At 33.9% G+C, this 27,620-nt stretch overlaps 2 protein-coding genes, 2 long non-coding RNA genes and 2 pseudogenes across 7 annotated transcripts in view; 3 read left to right on the forward strand and 3 right to left on the reverse strand.

The window, feature by feature from the left end:
• LOC139782335 (uncharacterized) overlaps positions 1-27,620 on the reverse strand; it is a 97,442-nt gene that overhangs the window by 63,405 nt on the left and 6,417 nt on the right. The window lies entirely within an intron of this gene.
• LOC139782344 (putative nuclease HARBI1) lies at positions 5,358-7,703 on the forward strand. Of its 4 annotated transcripts, XM_071721341.1 has the most exons (5): positions 5,358-5,546; positions 5,656-5,791; positions 5,888-6,032; positions 7,197-7,391; positions 7,501-7,703. In XM_071721341.1, exons 1-5 carry the CDS (start codon positions 5,446-5,448, stop codon positions 7,686-7,688), a joined length of 765 nt encoding a protein of 254 aa, XP_071577442.1. In that variant the 5' UTR covers positions 5,358-5,445; the 3' UTR covers positions 7,689-7,703. The 4 variants fall into 4 exon arrangements, 1 of the variants encoding a protein (XP_071577442.1); XR_011720858.1 differs by lacking the exons at positions 5,358-5,546; positions 5,656-5,791; positions 5,888-6,032; positions 7,197-7,391; positions 7,501-7,703 and adding exons at positions 6,070-6,291; positions 6,416-6,573; positions 6,674-7,189; XR_011720859.1 differs by lacking the exons at positions 5,358-5,546; positions 5,656-5,791; positions 5,888-6,032; positions 7,501-7,703 and adding an exon at positions 6,070-6,291 and having other exon boundaries at positions 7,197-7,286.
• LOC139782346 (trafficking protein particle complex subunit 10-like) lies at positions 10,625-13,362 on the forward strand. Its single transcript, XM_071721343.1, has 5 exons — positions 10,625-10,716; positions 10,826-11,442; positions 11,507-11,970; positions 12,165-12,483; positions 12,662-13,362. The coding sequence occupies exons 1-5, from the start codon at positions 10,625-10,627 to the stop codon at positions 12,790-12,792; spliced, it is 1,623 nt and encodes a 540-aa protein (XP_071577444.1). The 3' UTR covers positions 12,793-13,362.
• LOC139782336 (uncharacterized) lies at positions 18,440-19,090 on the reverse strand. Its single transcript, XR_011720856.1, has 2 exons — positions 18,983-19,090; positions 18,440-18,897 (listed from the first exon to the last, which is right to left on the reverse strand). It is a non-coding gene; the product is annotated as an uncharacterized lncRNA (long non-coding RNA).
• LOC139782333 (uncharacterized) lies at positions 19,735-22,931 on the reverse strand (annotated as a pseudogene).
• Positions 22,796-24,447, forward strand: LOC139782325 (uncharacterized; annotated as a pseudogene).

A 27,620-nucleotide genomic window follows, 5' to 3' on the forward strand; every position in this document is an offset into this window, starting at 1 on the left:
TTACTTTGATTGGAGTGTACTAAATAGATATACATACGATAGATGTAAAAGAATATTATTTTTTTTATTTTTTGTACATAATTTCTCTCTCTCTCTCTCTCTTTCTCTCTCTACATATATATATATATATATATATATATATATATATATATATATATATAGTGGAATTATTGATGATCGATAACATTTAACCTGCATAATAAGGTTATAAAGTAAAGCATATGAGAGCACACAACGTTTCCAATTAAATAAACCTGAACAAATATTTATTAACAAATTATGAACTATATAAAAATTATATTTCATAAGTTATTTATGAAGTAATCATAATTGTCTATAGACTCTTTAAGAACACAAAACAAGTAGAAAGCTATCGATCATCTGATGTCATTTTGACATTATAATAACCAATAATAACCAAATATTGATATTATGATAACATCAAACGACGATATAGGTTGCTATTGAGTAAATAAGTAAACAATAAACTTACAAAAGGTAATCTAAATCGACCAAATATATATGTAGATTTCGAAAACGAGAATTCTTGAAGTTAAAAACAGATAAATGAGAAATAACACTATGAAAAACTTACCGGTGGACTTTCACTCATTTTCGATAATTGATTGCTGACTTTATTAAATAGCACGACTCAGCACTCTCAGCAGTGATGCCAGACACGAAACACAGCTGCAGTATACTGTGATGGCCTCGGCAGACAAGCACGATCACGTCAATCGCGCGCGATACACGATATCCAACGAACATAACCTTGCACTCGTCGCAGCACGCTCATTGGATATCGTGCGTCGCGGGCGATGTAATCGCATTGGTCGTTCGAGGCCGCATGGACGCGGTCCCGTGAAACGGAGATAGAGGGAGTACACACACAAAAGAGGAACCACGTCCGTGAGCGCTCAGCGCTGAGCGGCCCTTCGATCTTTTAATTTGCAACTGTTTTAAAAATCGTGAATCTGTTTGCATATATGATGTACTCTTTATAGTTTCAACGGTCAAAATTTAAAGTTAAAACATATTATATTTTATATATATTTATACATGTTATATAATTATAAAAATCTTATTATATGATAATTATTATAATAGTTATATAATAATTATATAATAAAAAAATATACAATAATATAGATAGCATATGTATAATTTTTCATATACATATACATATACAATTATATACAAGATGGACAAAATACAGCGTTATTTTGTATCAACTCACGCTATATTTTGTGCCTGCATGTATATACATAATTTTTCTAATTTTATGTGTCGAAAAAAATGAATGAGTTTATTTGTAATCAAAAGCAGGTAAAATCCTCATGTCCGTTTATTTATGGTAGATAGGAATTGAGACCCGTTTAATTTTTTAATATATTATATTTTAATTTAAACTTATATATAATCGATTGAAGTTGTAAATGCTATCGACGTCTGATCGACATCGATCAGACGTCGATGGCGTCTACAGATAATCGATCGAAGTTGTAAATGCTATCGACGTCTGATCGACGTCGATCTGATTTGCTATTTCGATCTGGGAAAGCTGTAGACGCCATCGACGTCTGATCGATGTCGATCCGATTTACCATTTCCCCCTGGGTATTTGGTAACTTGAATTTTCTTATTAACGAGCTAGTTGCATCAATGTAGAGTATGTCGTGATATTCTAAATAAATAATCATTTGTTCTGGTGTCCAATAATGAATGAAAAATGGATCATACCCTATACAATGAATAGAACCTGCATGGTTATTATACTTCATACTTTGAAGATTCGTGAATGCGCACGATCCTTTTATTTGCAAGTTTAAATCCTGTCTCTCTTGTTTTGCCTTTCTCAAAGTAGAGGCTTTGTATAAATGTGGTGGCTCTGAATCGTACAAATTCATTAATTTTGCAGCCTCTTGCCTTCGCCATGTCGTTGCTGATAACGCACCTGTCGCGAGAGATTGCGATATCTCCACTCTTTTTTCTCCACTCAGTGGACGTTTTTTTGTATGCTTAATGTTTGCATTAAAGTTTCTTACACGGCATTCCATTCGAACATCTGTATTATCTTTAGGTACATTAATAATTTTACCAATTAAATTAGATTTGCAATCTGGACAGCTTGCATATACAGTTGCATAAATGCCCGTTTCCGATATCTTACATCGTTTGAACATAAATGCACATGGTAACTTCGTAGTTTCATGTATTAATTCAAAAATAGTGTTTGTCCATTTACGACGTCGTAATGTGTTGTAATATTTCTTTGTACCTTGCTATTACATTTATAAATCACTGATTCGCAGTCTATATCATGCCACGTTTTTAAAGGAATATTAAGGTCAAATTCTAAATCTTTTTCTGTATATGACAAGTTAAATGATTCCTCATCATCAATAGATGTGTCAATTGTCGTATTTGCAGGTCTATCCAAATTATGATAACTTAAAAGCTTGTCGTATAATCCATATCTATTTTGCAATAGAATGGTATAAATATATTTCGGTGATATTTTTTTTCTAACAAAGAACTTACTTCTTTATATATAACGGATTTCGGCCAGTAATCGGAGTTACTGGTTTCCCGTTTTCATCCAAAATACATTTATATTTGGGACATAATAAAAGTTTTTCTAACATGTCCACCGGTGCCATACTTGAAGCTGTAAGATTGAGATGTATGGACAGAATATAAGCGTATTTTATTTCGTCCAACAAATGCTGAATTTTTAATCAAGCAAACGTAAATGTATCCTGCGCGATTCGCACGATGCGGTCAAACGTCTGGCTATCTCGATATGTCTCTCCGATGCCTCCTCCGTATACGGAGCGGTGGGGAGAGTCGCGCTGCTATTGTTTCTCTGACGAGTATCAAGTGGAGGGGACAGCGCTGCTACTGTGATGAAGAATTGAAGACAGATGAAGAGGCTGTCTCACGACGTGCAAGAGAGACCTTCGTGAGTCGAAGCATTGGAAACAATAGCAGCGCGACTCTCCCCACCGCTCCGTATACGGAGGAGGCATCGGAGAGAGATATCGAGATAGCCAGACGTTCGATTCTTTTTTAGCCGTTTTCTTGTTGTGCCCGTCCAGCACAACTCAGCACAAGTCGCAAAATTTCATTCCCTGTCACGGTTCAAAAGTTATAGCCATTTGAAAATTGGAATTCCTAAAAACTGCTTTCTCTAGACGGTTGTGCTGCGAAAACTGACGATTTGCGGACATTTTGTCATTAGGGAAAGTTACTGTACTCGCCTAGCACAATCCGGCACAATTTTAAAAAATTTAAAAATGTGAATTTCTTTTCTCACCCCCATCCCCTTTGGCTCATTATTTTCAACCCCTGCGACTTTCGATTCTTTTTTAGCCGTTTTTTTGTTGTGCCTGTCCAGCACAACTCAGCACAAGTCGCAAAATTTCATTCTCTGTCACGGTTCAAAAGTTATAGCGCTTTGAAAATTGGAATTCCTAAAAACTGCTTTCTCTAGACGGTTGTGCTGCGAAAACTGACGATTTGCGGACATTTTGTCATTAGGGAAAGTTACTGTACTCGCCTAGCACAATCCGGCACAATTTTAAAAAATTTAAAAATGTGAATTTCTTTTCTCACCCCCATCCCCTTTGGCTCATTATTTTCAACCCCTGCGACTTTCGATTCTTTTTTAGCCGTTTTCTTGTTGTGCCCGTCCAGCACAACTCAGCACAAATCGCAAAATTTCATTCCCTGTCACGGTTCAAAAGTTATAGCGATTTGAAAATTGGAATTCCTAAAAACTGCTTTCTCTAGATGGTTGTGCTGCGAAAACTAACGATTTGCGGACATTTTGTCATTAGGGAAAATTATTGTACTCGCCTAGCACAATCCGGCACAATTTTAAAAAATTTTAAATTGTAAAATTTTTTTTCTCACCCCCATTTCTCCCCCTCCCTTAGCCCATTATTTTCAACCCCTGCAACTTTCTATGCATTTTTGGCCATTTCTTTGTTGTACTCATCTAGCAAAACTCAGCACAGTTTACAGAAGTTTGATAAATGCGTTTTAAAAGTAATTATTTGTTATTTTGTTTAGAAATTTAATATTTTTTATCTGCCCAACGAAAAGATATATCGAGTTTATTCCAACGGCACAACGTGGAACAAATTATTATCTATCAACCAAAAAAAAAATGGGTTTATTTCGATAAAAGTGCGGGGCTAGTATAATTTTGTTTTTATTTTTTTTCTTAATTGTTATCGAAGTTATCAATCTCGCGTTTGCGGCACAAGTCAGCACAAATCCAGCACAATACGGCACAATAAAAAAAAACTGAAAATTCGAAAAGTGCGGGGCTATCAAAAATTTTGTTTTTTTTAATTTTCTCGAATACGCTTTGAGTTACGGAGTTGCGGTTTGCGGCACAATACAGCACAAACGTAGCACAATACGGCACAATAAAAAAAAAGTGAAAATTCAAAAAGTGCGGGGCTAACTTCACACACGTTTGATGAGCAGCGTTTGAAACAAATGACCTTAGGAACAAATAAAGCATTTGTTATCGCCGCGGCTTTCTTTCGATCTCGTCGTTCCACAACAGTAGGTGCCCAGGGCAGCGATCATGTAACTTTTCCCCTAGGGCGGAAAGGCGAAAAGTGAAAAGTTCCACGTGAACTCGTGATCATGAAATCCGGCGAAACATCGAAAAGTGAAACTCTTCACGCGAACTGTTTCGCCATCAAATTTGTTGGCGGAAAAGTGAGAATCTAGTGTCATTGTGAGAGAGACTTGTATTACCAGATCATGGCTGCAGCGTGGTGGATAATTCAACTCGCTGCTGAAGAAGAACAGAAAAGATTTTTAAAATTACAAAGAAAACACCTACGGGATACAACTAACCCGTTTGATATATTGGACTCACAATTTATTTCTTTATATCGGTAAGTAAAAAAAATTGCAGCAAATAATATTCAACTTGATAAAAATATTAATGAGATATATATATGTATAAGTATTTTAACTCAATAAATTTATATTTTACACACTATACTTATTTTATATGATAAAGTTGAAATTATAGCACATCTGTAACATTATAGTCTGTGTATGTATACATACGATTTATATATTTTGTTAAAATATAGACTATCAAAAGATGCTACGTTGGCATTGTGTGAACATCTGCGACCTCATGTGCAACCAGCTGTTAGAGACACAGCAATTCCATTGGAATTAAAAGTATAATTGAATAAAGATATATACATATAATATAATATACATAAAGTATAATATATATACATAAAAAACAATCTGAGATGTTATAAAGATGGATATTTTGTAGATAATATATATATTTTATTAATTAATTATAGGTTTTTGCAACATTAAATTTTTTAAGTTCTGGCTCCTATCAGAGAAGAGTCGGACAAGACTTTTTAAGTTGCATCTGTCAGTCATCTGTTAGTAATGTGGTACATCAAACAAATTGTAGACGCCATCAATATTATAATGCCTGACTGGATAAAATTTCCTACACAACCAAATGAAATTCAGGCTATTCAGCAACAGTAAGTTGTAATTAAGTTATTATCTGTTTTATCTTGTTAATATGATAAAAAAGATATTATAATCTTATTTAACATATATAATTAAGAAATAAAATTTCTTATGTTTTAGATTTTTTATTAATACTAATTTCCCAGGCACAATAGGAGCTATCGATGGCACACACATAGCGATTTGGCCACCAGAAAAAAATAGAGAACATTTATATATTAATAGGAAGTTATATCATTCTTTGAATGTCATGATTGTAAGTTGATACTTATATATGTATAAATTAATACGTACAATGTCTTAATATTTGTGTAACATAAGAACATAATGTGTTTATATATACTTATTATAGGTGTGTGATTATTACAATAAAATATTAGCAGTAAAAGCAAATCATGGTGGCCGTACACATGATGCCAGAGTGTGGAATTCCTCTCAGTTATCGAGATATATGTTAAGAGAATATGAAACTGGAAGACGAAACGTATGGTTAATAGGTAGGGGAGACCGGGGCTAAAACGTCTACGGGGTAAATACGTCTAATCAAATATCTCGGAACCTGTATATTGTGCGAACTCGCTATTAACATTGTAAACGCTGCTTATAGTACCCATGTGACCAACGGAGTTTCGGCAGGTTACCTGCCGTGTTATGATTTTTACGAGGGCAAACGTGTTTTCGGAAGGTGAAAGTTACATTTTCTGCGCGTGGAAATTTTGTAATATCTGCAATAATATTTGCTCTCCAAATCTCGAGGTACGTGATTATAAAGAGTAATGCATGCTGAACACGAATCCAGTGTAGTTTTTTCATTATCGTTGATTTCTAATATTTCGTGGGCGATCAAACCTGAAACTTGTGTTTGGGGCTAATCGGTCAGTAAGCAGTCCGGGTGCATTTCCAAGACATTTTCGGGCTCACTGCATATGGAATATGGATGAGACGGGAATTACAACCGTTCAGACACCGAATAGAGTCATCGGACGTCGAGGAGTGAAACAAGTCGGGCGAGTGACTTCTGCGGAAAGAGGAACCCTCGTAACTATTTTTTAATAATGTTTCGCATAAAAATTTTAAATAAATTTTTATATTTTTTTCTTAAAAAACAATTATTAAAATGTATCCTATTATTTTTTAGGATTAGATGTACGTATATGTATCGAAAATGCAGTGCAGACTGTTATACCCCGGCATTTTTGAGATTTCAATTTTTCCACCGTTGTCGTTTTTGCTCTATACCGGTTAAACAAAGCAACATATACAAAAATTTCCTATATAAATTTTGTAGCTAAAGGTTCACTCTTTACAGTAATATACCACATTTAACTACAATTATTTATTTTGTTGTTAAAAATCGGCACCGAAAAAAAACGGACTGTTTAGCCCCGGTCTCCCCTATATAAAATGTGTACAAATATTTTATTTTTATATCTAAAGTTTACTTATATGGGACCTTTCGAGCAAGACACTATGTAACACAGTGTCCACTAGTGTGAAAAAGAACATATGTACAGACATGTGTATAATATTGTCTCACTCACACTAGTGGACACTGTAGCACAGTGTCTTGCTGGAAAACTCTCTATATGATATATTTATTATTTACATATGTATAGTTATACGTCATACATCATATATACAATTTAATTTTATGCGTTTAGGAGATTCTGGTTACCCTTTATTACCATATTTAATGACACCAAAATTGAATCAAGCACCCAGATCTCCAGGTGCATTGTATACAGATTGTCATGCAAGAGCGCGATGTTCAGTTGAAAGAACAATAGGAATTCTGAAAGGCAGATGGAGATGCTTGCGTAAAGAAAGAGCTTTGCATTATACACCAGAATTTGCAGGTAACATTATTTAATTATATATTTTTTTATAAATAAAATATCTTTGAAGATAGATTAATATTTAGAGATAGATTAATTAATATTAAAATTTTATAACTATTTGTTTTAGCACGTATAGTAAATGCAACATGCGTATTGCATAATATTGCTAAGCATCACAATGTTCCAGAGAATGACATTTATAGAGATGACGATGTAGAAGATGAAGTGATTGACGACAGATTACCAAATAATGCTAATATGCGTGCAAGAGGAAATATTGTACGAGAAGCCATAATACAAAGATACTTTACTTAAAATTGTTACTTTTAGAACAAAAGCTAAATATGTATGTGTGTATGTGTGTGTGCATATATACGTGCATGTGTAGTATATGTTTGTGTGTAGTATATATGTTTATATAAATATATATATTATATTTGTATACAAAATTTGTATTAAAATGTATTTTTTCACAAAAATATATGTTTTTATTGAGTACATTAATATTAATATAATTAATATAACACATTTATATAATTAATATTGCAGTCACATATATATCACATATATTAATAATAAAGTACATAAAAATATAAATTTATTATTTTTAGGACTATAATTGTGTATGCAACACACATATACCATTAAATATCAACGAGAAATAAAGAAATAAAGACGACAGTAATAAAAATAAATTTAAGTATCGCTATCTATTGTTTCACTATTTGTATCACTGGTTGCTAGAAGAGATCTTATGTTCTTCAACTCACACAAGATTTTTTTATGTACTTTTAATGTCTCTTCTCTCAGCTCTATTTCTTTTTTTTTTAATTGCAATTTTTCACTTTGCATATCTATCATATCACGTGATAGCTGTTGTATTGAACTACCTGCAACTTAAATGTTTTTTTTATTATAGAAATACATTTTATTATATATAATAAATTTTATTATATATAATACATTTTATTATATATAATACATTTTATTATATATAATAAAAAATACATTTTGTATATATATATACGTGTAACATATAAAAATATATAGTGTGATCTTTAATTAGTTACCTCTTCTTGTATTTCTTATTAGTAATGAGTTTTGATTTGGTGGTATATTTTCATATTCTTCTTCTCTTGCTGCTAAATGTATTTCCAAGTCTTGTTCATTATCTACTCTCATTTCTATTTCTTCTGCTTGTGCATTTTCTGGATTTATTTGTTCTACATCATAAGTCAAGAGACACGGTAGTGTCTCGCGCCAAGTACACGCGGAGCGAGACCGACCGTGACTCTTTTACGCGACGCGACGAGTTGCGAGTACTCGAGATGTTGAGATCTCATATAACGAGTGAACGGATCAAGTTTTAAGTAGGCTTGATCGATAGCTTGGGTCGATTTGGGGGGGGGTTTCTCTTATAATATTCCGCTACGTGCCCTACGAGCGGAAATATTGCGACGCAAAGTCCAAATGTGAAAATTTATTTTTAAGATACTACTTCTACTTCTACGTCGACCGTCTCTCATGCCATGCCATCATTTCATTGGCTGGAGTCGCGTCCTTTTCACTTTTTCGACACCAGGGCGGTGCTAGTATCGCCAGTTTCGATATGCACATATGTATACGTGTGTGTATGTGTACTGCGCGAGTGCAGATAGTGCGTTTAGCGCGCTGTCACACATCAGTTAACCTATCTCGAGAGATACGGTAATACGCGCGGAGCGAGAGGTAGCCTGTTCACACGAGGCGTTTCTGCCGCGCGATTGCGGCCGTGCGTTAGCGTTTGCACGAGCCGCACGCTGTCGCGAGGTAAGGTGCGACAACGCGCGTACGTGAAACGGTAGTAACACCGTAATCGTGCCGGCGATATACTGAATTTGAATTGCTTCGTGCTTATCTGGAGATTTCGTATCCCTACATCGTGTTACCACCGCTGCCGGAAAAGGTTCTCTACGCTTGGCAGAAAGTGACGACTGACAAGTTCGATCCCGACTTCGTTGATCGCAGAAGAGCTGGACTCGAGGTACGTTTCCGATTTGCAATTATAACAGTATCGTGCGATGAATGTTGTACTAACCTCAAAGTCGGAGCATCCTTGCTCACCGCTACGGGATCGACGTAAAGTTTTTTTTAATCTTCCGAATTAGCGTCGCAACAATATTAGTCTTCCATTATCTATTGCCTCACAACTTTTCGATTTTAATATTCTGTAGCTGTATAGTTATTTGTACACAATCGTGATATTAATATACATCAGATTGTTCATGTTTTTGTGCTGTTACAGTTCTATGATTTAGAGGAACTGTTTCGTAACGGTGGCCCCGTGCCAGATACAAATTACATATTCCTGGGAGATTTTGTCGACCGGGGCTACTATAGCTTAGAAACGTTTACTCGTCTGCTCACACTTAAAGCTAAATGGTCCGACAGGATAACGTTACTACGCGGTAATCACGAAACTAGACAAATCACGCACGTTTATTTGGATTTTACGGTAAGTGCGCAACGATACTTTCTTTTCTGGGCTTTTTTTACATTTGTGTATAATAAAGCTTTGATTTCATTGGTCTCTTCATTTTCTGTTCTAGATGAATGCCAAAACAAGTACGGCAATGCTAATGCGTGGAAGTACTGTTGTAGGGTATAACTCCACTTTTGATTACGCTCGAATAAAATTCTGTTTTAGTTAATTGATGAACAGGTTCTTTGTGTACACGGTGGATTGTCTCCAGCTATTAGAACACTAGATCAAATTAGAACGATTGAAAGAAATCAAGAGATTCCACACAAAGGTATTAATTGTATAAAGTGATATGTTATTGCAAAAGTTACATAATAATTAAAAGTTACATGACTGGATATTTACTGTTATTGTACAATAATAATAAAATATCGTTGCTTAATTGCCATATTACAGGTGCTTTCTGTGATTTGGTCTGGTCCGATCCAGAAGATGTAGAAACATGGACAGTAAGTCCGCGTGGTGCAGGCTGGCTGTTTGGCAGTAAAGTGACTTACATGTTCATGGAAGTGAATGATCTTAAACTCATCTGTAGGGCGCACCAATTAGTTCAGGAAGGTATGTCTTTGCTCAAATATTTCTGTCGCAGATTTTTTTAAATATCTCGGAAGTATGTATTGATGACGCATATTTTTATCATGCAGGTTATAGGTACATGTTTAATGACAAACTCGTCACAGTGTGGTCGGTCCCAAATTATTGTTATCGATGTGGTAACATAGCTAGTATCATGCAGTTCACGACAGTGGATCAGAGATCACCAGTGCTGTTCCAGGCAGTGCCTGATTCCGAGAGAGTAATCCCACCTCTAATGCCCACTCCGTACTTTTTGTGATCTATCTTAGTGGCTCATCTGTACGGATGCGGAAGAGAAATGTCTGTGTCTAGACTCTACGGAATCACATGATTTGATTGGCCGGATTATATATTGACGGCAGGGAGCTGATACTGATTTGGATTACAAGGAAGATAGGAGTCTTGGTGCTGCTAGTGTTATTAATAAAAATATGAAACCGCTCGTGAGACGTTCAGACAGTGCAAAGCATAGAAAACCTTCAATCAATACAAAGGGTGATTTTAGCAAAGCGCTCTCCTGTGATGAATTCGTTATAAAACCCGGTATAAATACATTTGTCTTAACAAGGCGAGTAAATCAACCGGGTTTATACAAAGTTAGCCAATTATCACTGGTGATAGAAGAAAAATTAGAGTTTTTATCGCCCGTACTGAATCCACGATTATGTTACGAAGTAGCAAAGACGCAGCCAACGATATCCGTAAATTGTGGCAGAGATTTACTGGCAGGTCTTATTCAAGATATTGAATTAGTTATTTCGAGCGGAAGTACAAAGATAACCGAAGAAATGAAATTAAAATTACGCACATCACGCGGATTGACAGTGCAATCACAAAGTGTTGAAAAAGTAATGGTGAAGGAGTTAGAGACACCATTGCCAACGTGCGAACCATTTCAAACTATAAGAGTGCAGTTAAAGATCTTAGCTGAATTACCACCAAAGAAGGATGCTTCATCTATGGAACATAAAGTATTTAACACTTGTAATTTTATTCTATTTCTCGCACAATGAATATTATAACTTAACTTTTTTTTTTAGTATACAATGTCCATGGGGTTTGGAAGAAAGCATATCGTTGCATTTTGGTCCACCATTGATGTCAAGTATGAAACTTCATACAGCAAAACAAAGAAAATTCATTCAAATTGTCGTGACTGGCTTGACAAGTCAACTTCTACAATTAACTGAACCTGAATTAATGACAATTTCGTCAATAGACGTTAACTTTAAAAGTTTAAATTCTGTCGCGGGTCAAAAATTAGTGATAGGCAATGGAATGAACGTTTCTTTTATGTGGGAATTTGAGATCTCATCAAAAGATGAGAAATCCACGATACCAATAAAGACTGACTTTCGTGTAAAATATATATCAGTCAATGATACTGAAGAATTAAATAATACACATGTTGACGATGATCCACTACATATACATAATCTTGAGAGAATTGAGAAAGCATGTAGTGTTTACAGATGCAACTTTGATATTACAGATTATGTGGTAAGAACAACTATTCATTATTAATTGATATATATATATATATATATATATATATATGTATAAAATTATATGTTATATATCTATCTAAATATTTTATTTACTTTAAATGAGAAGTTGTGGATTAATGATGATGTAATAATGTAGGATCACTATGTACACTTGTAAAAATTGCATTACATTACGATGCTTTCCAGACTTTATTCACAGTATCCTCGAAAGTTGAAGCAAGTGGTGGTGGAGGAGAGTTTTGTCGTGCTGGTAGTATGTGCCACTTGTGTCTTACAGTGATGCGCATGCCTAGTCTTAGTCCAAATCCTCCTCCACAGTTAATGTATGAGGTTCTGGCGGACCAAACTATGTGGGCGGTGTGTGGTCGGACAGCAGGCATTGTATCGTTAGAAATAGTAGAGAAACAAAGCGTCACATTAGATGTGATGCCTCTGACAAGTGGTTATTTGCCTCTCCCTGTTGTTAGATTATCTCGATACATACCCGCAACAGAATCGAAAAATGGTAAGTTTAAGTATTTTACATTATATGTCTACATATGTGTACGTTTTATTTGATTTATGAACAAATTCATGAAATTTTTATTGTAGATATTTGCTATAATTTTTGAAAGAAAAAGATATTACGTTTGCCTCTGAGTTGTATAAATTTCTGTAACTGTTTTATTTGTTTCCATTTTAAGATATCGTCCGTAATAAAAATGATTTAGGATCTGGTCCTCGATTAGAGCCATTTAGTCCGGGACAAGTGTATAATGCCAGTAAAGCACAACAGGTGCATGTTCTGCCAGCAGCTCCATCAGAATCGAATTAAAGATGTATAAATTGTTGTTGAAGACATGTACATGTTCTTTGATTTCGTGTAACAGGTCATAAACATCTTTAATTAGGAAGAACTTTAGGAAATAATCGCAAGTTGTTTTTTTGTATCAAAACGAACAATTATGTAAATATCGCATTTTAAATTCATATAATAGATAAGGATTATGTTATATCATATAAATTAATATTTTGAAATAAGCAAATCGGCATTGGATATAATAGTTTAATATTTACTTTTATTTCTATCTGACAAAATATAAATGTTCGATGATACATAAATTACATTGTTTACGTGATATAAGAGTACATAATATAATGGAAGTATATATATAATATAATGGATCTATCTATACTGTCTGCCTCTGCCTCTGCCTCGTCTAATGCCCCAATGATAGTATGGTGATGAAAGTCTGTACAGAAAGGCCATAAATCTTTCTTCTTGCCGCCGTATCCCCGTGGCTCTGCCTCTTGGTCTTTGAACTGTAAAATAATATGTATATTGTATAAGAAATTTTATGAATTAAATACATATAATATGAATTAAATTTATATATAACGAGAAGATATTTATTAATTTCGATAAACATATTACCTTGTCTATTATCTTCGGTATAAATTACGGTACTGCACAACTTGTATCAGTTGTATTGTGGAGTCCACTCTTATAATGTGGCATACTTTTGAATTGATAGTATAATTACTGTCATTAATAACAATTCTTTCCACTGAAATATTATTTATGGTAATAGGAGAGAATAAATTATATATAAATAACCAGTACGTTATAGTGAGCTCTTCTAGCTATATTAATTTTTGCCATCATATTGTGACAGCAGGCCATGCACCATTTCTGCTGTGTTTCTGCTGTTATTAGCTCATATGGCTCATGTCCAATTCTTGCTACATTTTTACTATCACATTGTGACTGCATGTTGTGCACGATTTCTGCCGCGTTTCTGCGATTACATTGTGGGCAGCAGATCGTGCTGCTAGAAAATAAGCTTAATGAGGACGCAGGGGACAGGAATCTGCTCGATGGTCATGCTCGGATCTGCTGGCATACTGTCGGCATTCTGCTAGCATTTGGCTATTAGGGAATAGTGTAATAGTAATAGCATAATGTTAAAGCTAAATGGCGCGCGCGAAGCGCGCGCGTCTGTAATGTCTAGTGTCATATATTGAGAGACCGACGTATCTTACGAAGAAGTATCTTAATAAATAAAATTTTTACATTTGTTTGGACTTTACGTCGTAATATCTTCGCTTATTAATTTACCTACTAGATCGATCGATAACAATGCGAGCGCGATATCGAAACTGGCGATACTATAGTATCGCCAATGTCGAAAAAGTGAAAGTTACATTTCTCTGATATATATATATATATTGAGATATATTGAGAGACGTCGACGTTAGTAGAAATATCTTAATATAAAATTTTCGCATTTCGACTTTGCGTCGCAATATCTCCGCTCGTAGGACACGTAGCGGAAAAATAAAAACACGTTGGCCTTTGGCCAACTCGAACGTGCGTATCCCATACGTATAAAAGTAAAGTACCAGTTCAAATACAGATAGCGAATTGGTTTCAGTCATAAAATGTTCCATAATTTATGTGCTTTTAAAATATGCACAATGAGATTTCCGTGCTTATTCCCTTTCGCCGACCTGAACGTGAATACCCCATACGTACAAGAGTAAAGAACCAGTTTAAATACAGATAGCGAATTGATTTTAGTTTTAAAATGTTTAACATATTATATGCTTTTAAATTATGCATAATGAGATTTCTGTGCTCATCCCTTTCAGCCGATCCAAATGTAAGCACCCTATACATACAAGAGTAAAGTACTAATTCAAATATAGATAGCAAATTGGTTTTAGTCTTAAAATGTTCCACAATTTATATGCTTTTAAAATATGCACAATGAAATTTCTGTGCTCATCCCCTTCAGCCGACCTAAACGTAAGCACCCTATACATATAAGAGTAAAGTACCAGTTCAAATACAGATAGCGAATTGGTTTTAGTCTTAAAATGTTCCATAATTTATATGCTTTTAAAATATGCACAATGAGATTTCTGTGCTCATCCCCTTCAGCCAACTCAAACGTAAGCACCCTATACATACAAGAGTAAAGTATCAATTCAAATACAAATAGCAAATTGGTTTTAGTCTTAAAATGTTCCACAATTTATATGCTTTTAAAATATGCACAATGAGATTTCTGTGCTCATCCCCTTCAGCCGACTCAAACGTAAGCACCCTATACATACAAGAGTAAAGTATCAATTCAAATACAAATAGCAAATTGGTTTTAGTTTTAAAATGTTTCACAATTTATATGCTTTTAAAATATGCACAATGAGATTTCCGTGCTTATTCCCTTTTGTCGACCTGAACGTGAATACCCCATACGTACAAGAGTAAAGTACCAGTTCAAATATAGATAGCGAATTGATTTTAGTCTTAAAATGTTCCACAATTTTTATGCTTTTAAAATATGCACAATGAGATTTCTGTGCTCATCCCCTTCAGCCGACTCAAACGTAAGCACCCTATACATACAAGAGTAAAGTATCAATTCAAATACAAATAGCAAATTGGTTTTAGTTTTAAAATGTTTCACAAATTATATGCTTTTAAAATATGCACAATGAGATTTCCGTGCTTATTCCCTTTTGTCGACCTGAACGTGAATACCCTATACGTACAAGAGTAAAGTACCAGTTCAAATATAGATAGCGAATTGATTTTAGTCTTAAAATGTTCCACAATTTATATGCTTTTAAAATATGCACAATGAGATTTCTGTGCTCATCCCCTTCAGCCGACCCAAACGTAAGCACCCTATACATACAAGAGTAAAGTACCAATTCAAATACAGATAGCAAATTGGTTTTAGTCTTAAAATGTTCCACAATTTATATGCTTTTAAAATATGCACAATGAGATTTCCATGCTTATTCTCTTTCGCCGAGCTGAACGTGAGTACTCCATACGTACAAGAGTAAAGTACCAGTTCAAATACAGACAGCGAATTGGTTTTTGTCTTATAATGTTCCATAATTTATGTGTTTTTAAAAACACTACAAAAAAGCGTGATATTCGTACAAAATTACCTTTTTCAAAAAAATGCGCCAAGTACACGCATAGTAGTATATATGTATTATGTTGTTACCTCGAAAAAAACAAAGTGGTAGTATTATACCTCGAAATAACATCCTGTACATACTGTTTATAAAATGCGTAATACTACAAAAAGGCGTGATATCTATACAAAATTACCTTTTTTAAAAATGCATATTTACCCTATTATATATAAATAAAGCAAATTATAATTTTGAAAGAAAAAATTTAATAAATATTTTTAACTGTAGAAACGTAAAAAATACGTTTCTTAAATCATGATTTAAATCATATTTTAAACACATTTTTGTTCAAACGTTTCTTAATGGTTCTTTACGGTTATGAAACTAACTATATATACGTTCAAAAAACGTATAACTAATATTATGTGCTACCTGGGTTTTTTACGAGCAGAATCAATCACTATTTGTACTTGCGTTTGGGAATAATTTGTACTGTAAAAATATAAAGTTTTATTAGTAGAATCAATCACTACTTGTACACTCGGGATAATTTGTGAAAATATAAAGTTTTAGATTTTGTATCCTTACCGTTCGTTCGGAAACTACCCTCGATTTTCTCTACTTTAAAGTATTTAAAAAAATTTGAAGATTTTAAAAGTAGGGGAGACCGGGGTTAACTCGACACTATTTTTTCAAAGGTAATTTTTAATATTTAATTAAAATTTTTAGGCAAATTTAATGGTATATATTTAAAGAGTGTTCCTTCAGGTACAAAATTGATTCAGAAAGTTTTGCTGTACGTCGCTCTGTTTTGCCGCCAGGAAAGGAAAAATGACGCAAAGACAAATTTTCGAATTGAAAAATGCCGGGGCAAACTCGACACCCCGCCGGGGCAAACTCAACACTTTGTCTGATCGACACAATTTGATTTGGAACTTATTTTTTACTGTCTGAAAATAAAAATACATTGTTTATTGTGTATTTAAAAAGTACAAAAATTCGGAATAAAGTAGCTAGAACAATCATTTGAAATCATGAGAACAAAAATTGTTGAACTTTCAATTATCTTCATCTAAACTCATGTCTGAAAAACAATTAATGCAGGTAAACTCACGATCGGACGTACGCATACATTTGTCATGATGAGCCATACGGCTGCATGACAAGCATCGTTTGTTACTGGGAGCCGATGAAACGGCGTGGTATTGACTTTGCCTCGGACGTCGTTTTTTACTTTTGTCACTTCAAAAATATGAAAATTTTGAAAATATCTAAAAACGATTATCGGATTCATATAGAGCATCAAATTTTCCATGAAAATCACTTACATATAGGTTTGCAAGATTAAAGCTTGATGAAAGAGTAGAAATTTTCGAGAGATCAGAAAAATTACTTTTCACCATCAAAAATGCTTATGTCGCGCTAAAAATTACACCATAACTCAGAATGTCATCAAATCCTGTTGATAATACTAGCACATAAAGACGCATTTACAGTAGGAAAGGCAAGTTTTTACGATAGATTTAAATTAGCAAAAAGTCTAGTGTCAAGTTTGCCTCAATGTCGACTTAGCCCCGGTCTTCCCTACATAATTTTAGAGTTATTTTAACCGACCCAGCAACTAATTCCTTTAATATATTTTACTTCTGTCATGATGCTAATACCCCCATTCTTTATTCATTTGGTTGATATTCGTAGTCGGATCTCATTTTTATGATCGTCTTAAGTACAATCTTAAGATAAGTCAATCACAAAGCATTTTAAGACATTACTTAAGATGGTCTTGAAATAAGATTTGACTATAAATAACGGGCTATTAAATTAAATTGTATTATGTAAATATATATTTTCTTTTACAGGTCTTCTGGGAAAAAAAAAATATATATATATATATATATATAATCCGGCTGCTCTTTGGCGCTATATAACGGCTGCCACAAGCGCTGGCAAACATTGGCTGCTATTAGCGCTAAATTTTGGCTGTTTACGGCTATAGTTTTAAAAAAGCTGCATTAGCAGTCATAGAAAAACATCTTATTTTTAACAACTAACATGTCTGTACACACAAAAAAATACATTACTTTAATGCCTACAGACAGAAATATAATTGTCCAGGGCCAATGGCTGATGGACATACATGTGGATCATTTCCATCGACTTTTACAAAATTGTTCCGATTATAGACCGGTAGAAACACGGCAATTGCCTGATACGATTCAATCTGTATCCTTTCTAAAAAAAAGGCATGTTAAGTCGATAGTCGAATTTATTGTTGCCGCTTTTCCGCGATGCTGATTGGTTTTCTCACTGCGCTTACTTCATTTGCAGCTGTCATCGTATATTTTGACAGTTGTGTGTATCAAGAAATTAATAGTGTAATAGTAATAGCATAATGTTAAAGCTAAATAGCGCGCGCGAAGCGCGCGTCTGTGGTGCTAGTCACAAGATAAAAAACACATTCAAATATTGTATAGTAGTTCGTCACATTGGGTGTGTAGTTATTATGATTGGAAAAAGTTGGTAAGAAATAATTTATACAAGCAACATAATATAGATGCATATTTTACATAAAAGCAATGTCTGACAATGTTTATATATATATTAACAACTTCAGACACATTTCTTTATAAGGTGTAATTTTTTTCTGTTAAGATTAAGATGCGTAATACTACAAAAAGGCGTGATATCCATACAAAATTACCTTTTTCAAAAAAAGGTAAAAAAAAGGCGCCAAGTACACGCATAGTAGTATATATGTATTATGTTGTTACCTCGAAAAAAACAAAGTGGTAGTATTATACCTCGAAATAACACCCTGTACATACTGTTTATAAAATGCGTAATACTACAAAAAGGCGTGATATCCGTACAAAATTACCTTTTTTAAAAAAAAAGGTAAAAAAAGGCGCCAAGTACACGCATAGTAGTGTATATGTTGTTACCTCGAAAAAAAAAACAGTGGTAATATTATACCTCAAAAAAATCTAAGTAACAAGTGGTAGACCTAATCTTTGTATCTCGAAAAATCTCGAAAAAACCTAAGCAGTAGTATCTTTACCTAAAAAAAACCGAAGTAACAAGTGGTAGACGTAATCTTTGTATCTCGAAAAATCTTGAAAAAACCTAAGCAGTAGTATTTTTATTTAAAAAAAATTATAACTCAAGTGATACACACCTTATTAAAGATGAGTCGCGCTTCAAGTGATCTATTACAATTACAAAAAAGAAATGATATCTCTTTTTAAATTACAGCGCCAATTACAGAGAGAATATACATTGAGAATCTTTGTATTTCGAAAAATCTCGAAAAAAACCTAAGCAGTAGTATTTTTATTTCCAAACATGTTGTTACCTAGAAAAAAACAGTGGTAATATTATACCTCAAAAAAATCTAATTATATATATACCTTAACAAAATTATTATTATATCACGAAATTGCGTTACCAAACTCAATCCAAGTGATATATATTTCAAAAAATTATCTCACAAAATTGTCTCACAAAAATTGTCTCACAAAATTGTCTGATAAAAATTGTCTCACAAAATTGTCTCACAAAAATTGTCTCACAAAATTGTCTCACAAAAATTGTCTCACAAAATTATTAAATTACAAAATTGTTACTTTATTCAATCCAAGTGATATCTACCTCGAAAAAACCTAAATAACAAGTGGTATCTATTTAAAAAAAAAATATGTGAAATCTTTTAATACTGCGCCAATTACAAAGAGAGAATATATATATTATATATATACCTTAACAAAATTATTATTATATCACGAAATTGCGTTACCAAACTCAATCCAAGTGATATATATATTTCAAAAAAATATATGAAATCTTTCTTTAAATTACGCCAACTACAAAGAGAATATATATATTGCTTTGAAAAATAATTGTAGTGCAACTACTCTTAAAAAATAAAACAAAATTGTGTTACCTAACTCAACCCAAGTGGTATGTATCTTTGTATTCCTGAGGATCTTTCTATCAACCCAAGTGGTAGTAGTTTTAATTCTCCTTGATAAAATTATAATATTACAAAGAATCATTTAATCATTTTAATCACAAAGAATTAAAGAGGTAACATTATAAAATAAAAATATTTAATTAAAATAAAATAAATAAATTTTTCTTGTAAAAAACTTGGCGCTGCTTTTTTAACCCTTAAATGCCACACCTCTCAAGAATCTCGTAAATGACACATGGGGTCTAAAAGACCCCAGCATGAAAAATGTCTCCTTACTCATTGATTTTTTTATATTTAGTTATGAAAATTATTTTCAATGTTGTTCAAGGCTTAGAAAAGAGAATAAAATGCTTATATTATTAAAATTTCAATTTCAACATAGTATAAAAAATTTAAAAAATTAAATAAACTGAGTACTGCTAAGTGTACAACCGGGTAGGTCAATCACTCAACTATCATCAATGGGAGCATGAGCTCCATTTTTGGGGGAACATTTAAAAATATATCATTGTAAAGGGTCTGGGGTCCGCTGGACCCCGGGTGGCATTTAAGGGTTAATAAAGTCTATCCAGACAAACTTGCATAGGTGCATAAGCATATGCATAAAGAGATGGATTGGTCTATTTCCTTTTGCACATATATCTGAACCAATCAATTTCTTACGCTTATGTTTATGCGCGATGCAAATTTGTCTGGATAGACTTTAAAAAAGCAGCGCCAAGTTTTTTACAAGAAAAATTTATTTATTTTATTTTAATTAAATATTTTTATTTTATAATGTTACCTCTTTAATTCTTTGTGATTAAAATGATTAAATGATTCTTTGTAATATTATAATTTTATCAAGGAGAATTAAAACTACTACCACTTGGGTTGATAGAAAGATCCTCAGGAATACAAAGATACATACCACTTGGGTTGAGTTAGGTAACACAATTTTGTTTTATTTTTTAAGAGTAGTTGCACTACAATTATTTTTCAAAGCAATATATATATTCTCTTTGTAGTTGGCGTAATTTAAAGAAAGATTTCATATATTTTTTTGAAATATATATATCACTTGGATTGAGTTTGGTAACGCAATTTCGTGATATAATAATAATTTTGTTAAGGTATATATATAATATATATATTCTCTCTTTGTAATTGGCGCAGTATTAAAAGATTTCACATATTTTTTTTTTAAATAGATACCACTTGTTATTTAGGTTTTTTCGAGGTAGATATCACTTGGATTGAATAAAGTAACAATTTTGTAATTTAATAATTTTGTGAGACAATTTTTGTGAGACAATTTTGTGAGACAATTTTTGTGAGACAATTTTGTGAGACAATTTTTATCAGACAATTTTGTGAGACAATTTTTGTGAGACAATTTTGTGAGATAATTTTTTGAAATATATATCACTTGGATTGAGTTTGGTAACGCAATTTCGTGATATAATAATAATTTTGTTAAGGTATATATATAATTAGATTTTTTTGAGGTATAATATTACCACTGTTTTTTTCTAGGTAACAACATGTTTGGAAATAAAAATACTACTGCTTAGGTTTTTTTCGAGATTTTTCGAAATACAAAGATTCTCAATGTATATTCTCTCTGTAATTGGCGCTGTAATTTAAAAAGAGATATCATTTCTTTTTTGTAATTGTAATAGATCACTTGAAGCGCGACTCATCTTTAATAAGGTGTGTATCACTTGAGTTATAATTTTTTTTAAATAAAAATACTACTGCTTAGGTTTTTTCAAGATTTTTCGAGATACAAAGATTACGTCTACCACTTGTTACTTCGGTTTTTTTTAGGTAAAGATACTACTGCTTAGGTTTTTTCGAGATTTTTCGAGATACAAAGATTAGGTCTACCACTTGTTACTTAGATTTTTTTGAGGTATAATATTACCACTGTTTTTTTTTTCGAGGTAATTATGTTATTCGAGATTATTTCATTTGCAATTCCACCTTCAGCAATATTTTCCAACCCAGCTGCCTCTGGTGTTAGTAATTTTAAAACGTCCTCTTCAAAATTAGAAAATGCTATTTTAGGAGGAGGACCTCCTCCTGTTCCTTGCGTATAACTTCGCCTCTTTGCTTCTTTTTTTAATATGTATCCTTTTATATCTTTCCATGTCTGTAAAATAATAAGCATATATTTACAATGTTTTATCAATAATTATTAAATAATAATAGAATTCATTTCTTGTTTTCAAACCAAACTTTATACGTATATATCCAAAAAACATTTCAGCAACAAGGACATAACATCTAAATGTAACATATGTCTTATACATAACGTAGTTACATTATTGTTTAATGGGAAATTATATAATTTTGATATTGTTACTGTTGCTTAATATTTATTGCAAATTACCTTTGCCCATTCTTTTCCACTTTTCTGTGGACCTTCGTCAACAGCATTTACTTGGACTGCCACTTCATCCCATAGAGTATTCTAAAAAATGTGCATTTTATTTATTTTTTATTTTATACACTTATTAGTATTAATTTTTTTAGTATTATTTATTTACCAATTTTTTCCGACTCTCGCTTTTTCTATCTACGCGTCCTCTTACTAATTCGGATTTTTCTTGCTATATATTTAATAATAATTCTTTTTGTTTGTATGTCACATTCATCTTTGATATTTATTTTATTGCTTGTCTGTTTGATTTGATTAGGTTATTGTGCTTTCTTGCAATAATCAAATCAACAAAAGACTATCGCGGGTCTTCATGCTAGTAATTTTTACTTTAAATCCCTATACTATTCATGTTTAGTAATTTCTATTTTCACGCAGAAAGTTATGTGATTGCGTGAAAAATAAAAAAATTCACGTAAATGAATAGAGCCAAAAGTGAAAAATTTCGTGTGAACTCACATGACCGCTGCCCAGAATTCGATCTGTGTGTCTTATAAAAATTATAAAGAAATGGCGGGATATACTGCAAGAGAATACACCGATATGATTATCGCGTACGGAATAGCCGGAGAAAACGCTGTTGGCGCGGCTCGTGTTTACGCGGAACGATTTCCCGAGCGTGAACGACATCCCGATGACAAAGTAATTTCGAGGTGTGTGCAACGCGCCAGAGATACGGGAAGTGTGGTTTTAAATCGGCGAAACGCTGGTGCACCGATGCAGATTCGTGTAAACGATGAGGAAAGAATCCTGCAGGTGTTCGAAGAAAACCCCAGGTACAGCGTACGCTATGTGTCTCGGCTGCCTGGTTTCTCGCGATACAAAGTGCACAGTGTTTTACGTCGGAACAGACAGCATCCGTATCATCATCAGGGAGTACAGCAACTTTTTCCGAGAGATCAAGAACAGCGCATCTATTTTTGTGAAGGTATTTTTATTATCTTTATTTAATGTTTTTGCGTTAGTTTTTAATAAATATTAACAGTCAGCGAAACACATACAGGATTTCTCGCGCAGTGTCGGCGGAATAATTTTTTCCCCGACCGTATTCTATGGACGGATGAAGCTACATTCACCCCGAATGGCGTGTTTAATACACGAAATTATCTGTATTGGGCAGAAGAAAATCCGCACGTCGCGCGTCGTTCGAGATCGCGCATTTCAATATCGCTGGGCGATAAATGTATGGGCGGGAATAACAGCAGACCGAATCGTAAGTAGTAAATTTACTTAGTAAGTTAAGGAATTTTATTATGAAGAATATGGCAAGGGGGGAAAGCCGTAACAGGATGTTCGTGTTAAATTATTTTTAATAAACAAATATTTTTCCAATTATAGCAAACTGCGCGCCGACAAATCGTCAAACTTGAAACACAATTTTGGTTGGTGTAGTAAAATTCTCTCTCACTAAATTTCTTTACAATTTTTAGATGCTTAGCATCAAAAATTAAATCGTAACGATTTAATTAAGGAGGTGGAAGGGAATTTTACTACACCAACCAAAATTGTGTTTCAAGTCTGACGATTTGTCGGCGCGCAGTTTACTATGGTTGGAAAAATATTTATTAAAAATAATTTAACACGAGCATCCCGTTACGGCTTTCCTTGCCCTATTCTTCATATTTAATTTTAATCATCGGAGCCATTTAAAATTATTTAAGGAATTTTCTTTCGCAGCTTTAAAAATCATTTTTTTTGGCAATTTTTAGATCGGTCCTTATTTCCTACCGCCTCGTTTAAATGGAGAGATATACAGGAATTTTCTTCAAAATGAGTTGCCTGCTCTCCTCAAAGATATTCCTCTTCATGCAAGAGCAGAAATAATTTTTCAACACGACGGGGCTCCTGCACATTTCTCTCGGCAAGTACGCGAATTTTTAAACGCGCATTATCCGGACAGATGGGTGGGTCGAGGTGGCCCAATCATCTGGCCGCCGCGATCGCCAGATCTTAATGTGCTGGATTATTTCGTGTGGGGCCACATTAAAGCCGTAATCGAGCACAGGCGTGATGGTACAGAAGCTGAAGTACGAGAAGCAATTCTCGCAGCTTTTAATACCATCACGCCAGAAATGGCGTATCGCGCGACGCGCAATATTACTCGAAGGGCCGAACTTTGTTTACAAGAACGAGGGAGGCACTTCGAACAATTGTTGCATTAAATTTTATGAGAGTGGATTAGACCTACTGGGGATACCACTTAAAAAAAAAATGCGCCGTGCTGTATACCGCAAGGTGGCGAGGAAATGGCAGCATGATCAAATTAGAATAAAATGCCATTTACGGTCCGAGTTTGGATCTTATTGTTAGTAGCCTAATAATATTTTTTGTGCACTACATAAAATTTTTCGCAATAAATTCTTTACAGTTATTTAGATGCTTAGCGTCACATACTACGTTTACGCGAAGTAAATTATCGTAAGTTACTACAAAATCCCGTTTACGAGAAGGAATTATCGTAAGTTACTACAAAAGTAACGCTCGCGTAAACGTAGTAATAGTTAAATCAAATCAATTTAATTACGGGGTGGGAGAGGATTTTACTACTCCAACGGGAGCTGTTGTGTTGCAAGTCTGCAGACAATTTAGTCGGCGCGCAGTCTACTAAATTGTTGGAGAAAAAATTATGTGTAATACACAAAAAATATTATTATTAGGCTACTAATTGTAAGATCCAAGCTCGAACCGTGAATGGCGTTTTATTCTGACAGCATAATATTTTTTATTTCGTACGCGCGCGCGAGAGAGAGAGAATAATTCGACGCGGAGCTTTAGCGTTAAGCCCCTTGCACAATAGGCGATAGCGATAGCGATAGCGACAACGATAAAGTTGCCGACAAAGCTATTGTGCAAGGAGCTTTACGCGCCGCTCGCGAGCCAGCGGCAGCGTCCCTTCCACTGCTTCGCCGCGCGCCTAGTACGGGGGTTACGGTGGGAATGTGGGACGTCTCTTCTGGCCGCGCCGGCTTCTACTCGCGTGGATTGGCCGATCTTTTTCAATTAATTTCTCAATAAGTATTGCGAATTTCGCAAAATGATAGAGGACTTTTCTACTCGGTTTAACTCACTCTACTTGCATACAAGAGGTCCGGCGATTATTACCAGACACCCTGTATATGTATATATATTTGTATATATTGTACATATACAGTGCTGGACAAAATAAATCGTAGGGAAGACCGAGGCAAACTCGACACCGGGGGAAACTTGACACTAGGCTTTTTGCCAATTTAAATCTATCGTAGAAACTTGCCTTTCCTACTGTAAATGCGTCTTTATGTGCCAGTATTATCAACGGAATTTGGTGACATTCTGAGTTATGGTGTAATTTTTAGCGCGACATAAGCGTTTTTGATGGTGAAAAGTAATTTTTCTGATCTGTCGAAAATTTCTACTCTTTCATCGAGTTTTACTCTTGCAAATCTACTAGTAAGTGATTTTGATAGAAAATTTGATGCGAATCCGATAATAGTTTTTGCATATCTTCAAAATTTTTATATTTTTGGAGTGACAAAAGTGAAAAACGACGTTCGGGGCAAAGTCGACACCACGCCGTTTTATCGGCTCCCAATAACAAACGACGCTTGTCATGCAGCTATATGGCCCATGACAAATGTGTGCGCACGTCTAATCGCGAATTTACTTGCATAAATTGTTTTTCAGACATGAGATGAGAATAATTAAATGTTCAACAATTTTTGTTCTCATTATTTCCAATGATTGTTTTACTTAATTCTGAATTTTTGTACTTTCTAAATACACGATAAACAATGTATGTTTAGTTTCAGACAATAAAAAATAAGTTCCAGATCAAATTGTGTCGATCAGGCAAAGTGTCGAGTTTGCCCCGGCATTTTTCAATTTGAAAATTTGTCTTTGCGTCATTTTTCCTTTCCTAGGGGCAAAACTAAGCGACATACAGCAAAACTTCCTTAAGCAATTTTGTACCTAAAGGAACATTTTTTAAATGTGTACCATTAAATTTCCTTAAAAATTTTAATTAATTGTTGAAAATTGCCTTTGAAAAAAAAAATCGTTTTGAGTTTGCCCCGGTCTCCCCTTCACCTTTCAATAAATTGAATTTGTTAGTGTAACTATTTTTTTAACAAGCAAATAGATTATTAAATACAAAATCAAAGCATTTCAAAGTATTTAATTAAAGGAAATATGAAATAATAAAAATTGTGCTCATTTTTCTTGTAAAAAGTTTATTATTCATTTGCTCTGGACAAAATAAATCATACACTTTTAAAAGTAATAATTAATAAACAAATAAAATTAATTCTAATGGTGCTTAGTATATACTTGGTGTGACCGCCTGTAGCTTCCAGTCGGCGAGGCATACTCTCGACTAATTTCTTCAAGTATTCAGGATCAATTTTCTCCAGGCCTTCTGGAATGCTGCATAGTACGATGTCTTGTCAGTTACGTTCGTTTTATCCACGTTTCTGTCCAAATAAGCCCACAGATTTTTAATGGAATTTTAATCTGGTGATTGTGGCGCCATTCGAGCAGTTTTACTTTATTAGATTTGAAAAAGACAGTGGTTTTCTTTGCCTTATGCTTTGGGTCATTATCTTGCTGGGAGATAAAGTTGTTTTCTAAATCCAATTTCAAAACAGATTCTTCCAAATTCTCGCACAATATATCGATATATCCTTTCTGCCGTCATAATGCCTTCAATTTCGAGCTAAATTACCGATACCAGACCATGCAAAGCACCCCCATACCGTGATATTATCGCCTCCGTTTTACAGTCTTCTGAATATTTACTTCTTTGAGATCAGTATTGTGCTCTGATGTGAGTAAGTTTGAGTTATTCGGACAAAAACAGCGGTCTACGGTGTGGCGAACACCTCGGAGAATATTATTTCCTTCTTCTTTCAACCTCAAATAAGGTAGCATATTTGACACTTTTACAGGTTCCCATTGAGGGCAAAAAATGGCGACTTTTACACCCCCTCCTTTCAAGTTATAAGCTTGTAAAGGTTTATCTAGGTCACCCTACTGTATAATACGCGCAACGTCACGCGGTATAGCTTTTTCTCTCATTCGCATATTATTGTTTTCTCACTCTTCGTATACCACATTCATTCTATCTTTCACTGGCTCACTATCGCATTTTTGTTATCTCTTTTTCAGCATATAGTACGTAACATTTCTCGTAAACACGCACACAGTTCATTTTTTACTCATGCACTCACTCGTTTTCAGGTATGATCCTGATCTCCTCTCCGACCACCTCGCTCGTGACGAGCGCAAATATTTTAGCATTTCGTTTTGGATCGTGAGTTAGCCACCCCAGACTCTAAGTTAAAATTCGATTCGTGAAGAG

Source organism: Temnothorax nylanderi, unplaced genomic scaffold, assembly GCF_030848795.1.
Source record: "Temnothorax nylanderi isolate EJ_2023f unplaced genomic scaffold, tnyl_v1.0 TNYL_tig0405_pilon, whole genome shotgun sequence".
NCBI classification, from domain to species: Eukaryota; Metazoa; Arthropoda; class Insecta; order Hymenoptera; family Formicidae; genus Temnothorax; species Temnothorax nylanderi.

Bases quoted from the DNA above. Each gene is read 5' to 3' on its own strand.
- LOC139782344 (XM_071721341.1), top strand. From the start codon at position 5,446: ATGTGGTACATCAAACAAATTGTAGACGCCATCAATATTATAATGCCT. The intron at 5,547-5,655 runs GTAAGTTGTAAT...CTTATGTTTTAG, and splicing joins ATTCAGGCTATTCAGCAACA to ATTTTTTATTAATACTAATT. The intron at 7,392-7,500 runs GTAACATTATTT...TATTTGTTTTAG, and splicing joins TTATACACCAGAATTTGCAG to CACGTATAGTAAATGCAACA.
- LOC139782346 (XM_071721343.1), top strand. From the start codon at position 10,625: ATGCAGTTCACGACAGTGGATCAGAGATCACCAGTGCTGTTCCAGGCA. The intron at 11,443-11,506 runs TATTTAACACTT...TAACTTTTTTTT, and splicing joins TTCATCTATGGAACATAAAG to TTAGTATACAATGTCCATGG. The intron at 12,484-12,661 runs GTAAGTTTAAGT...TTCCATTTTAAG, and splicing joins CGCAACAGAATCGAAAAATG to ATATCGTCCGTAATAAAAAT.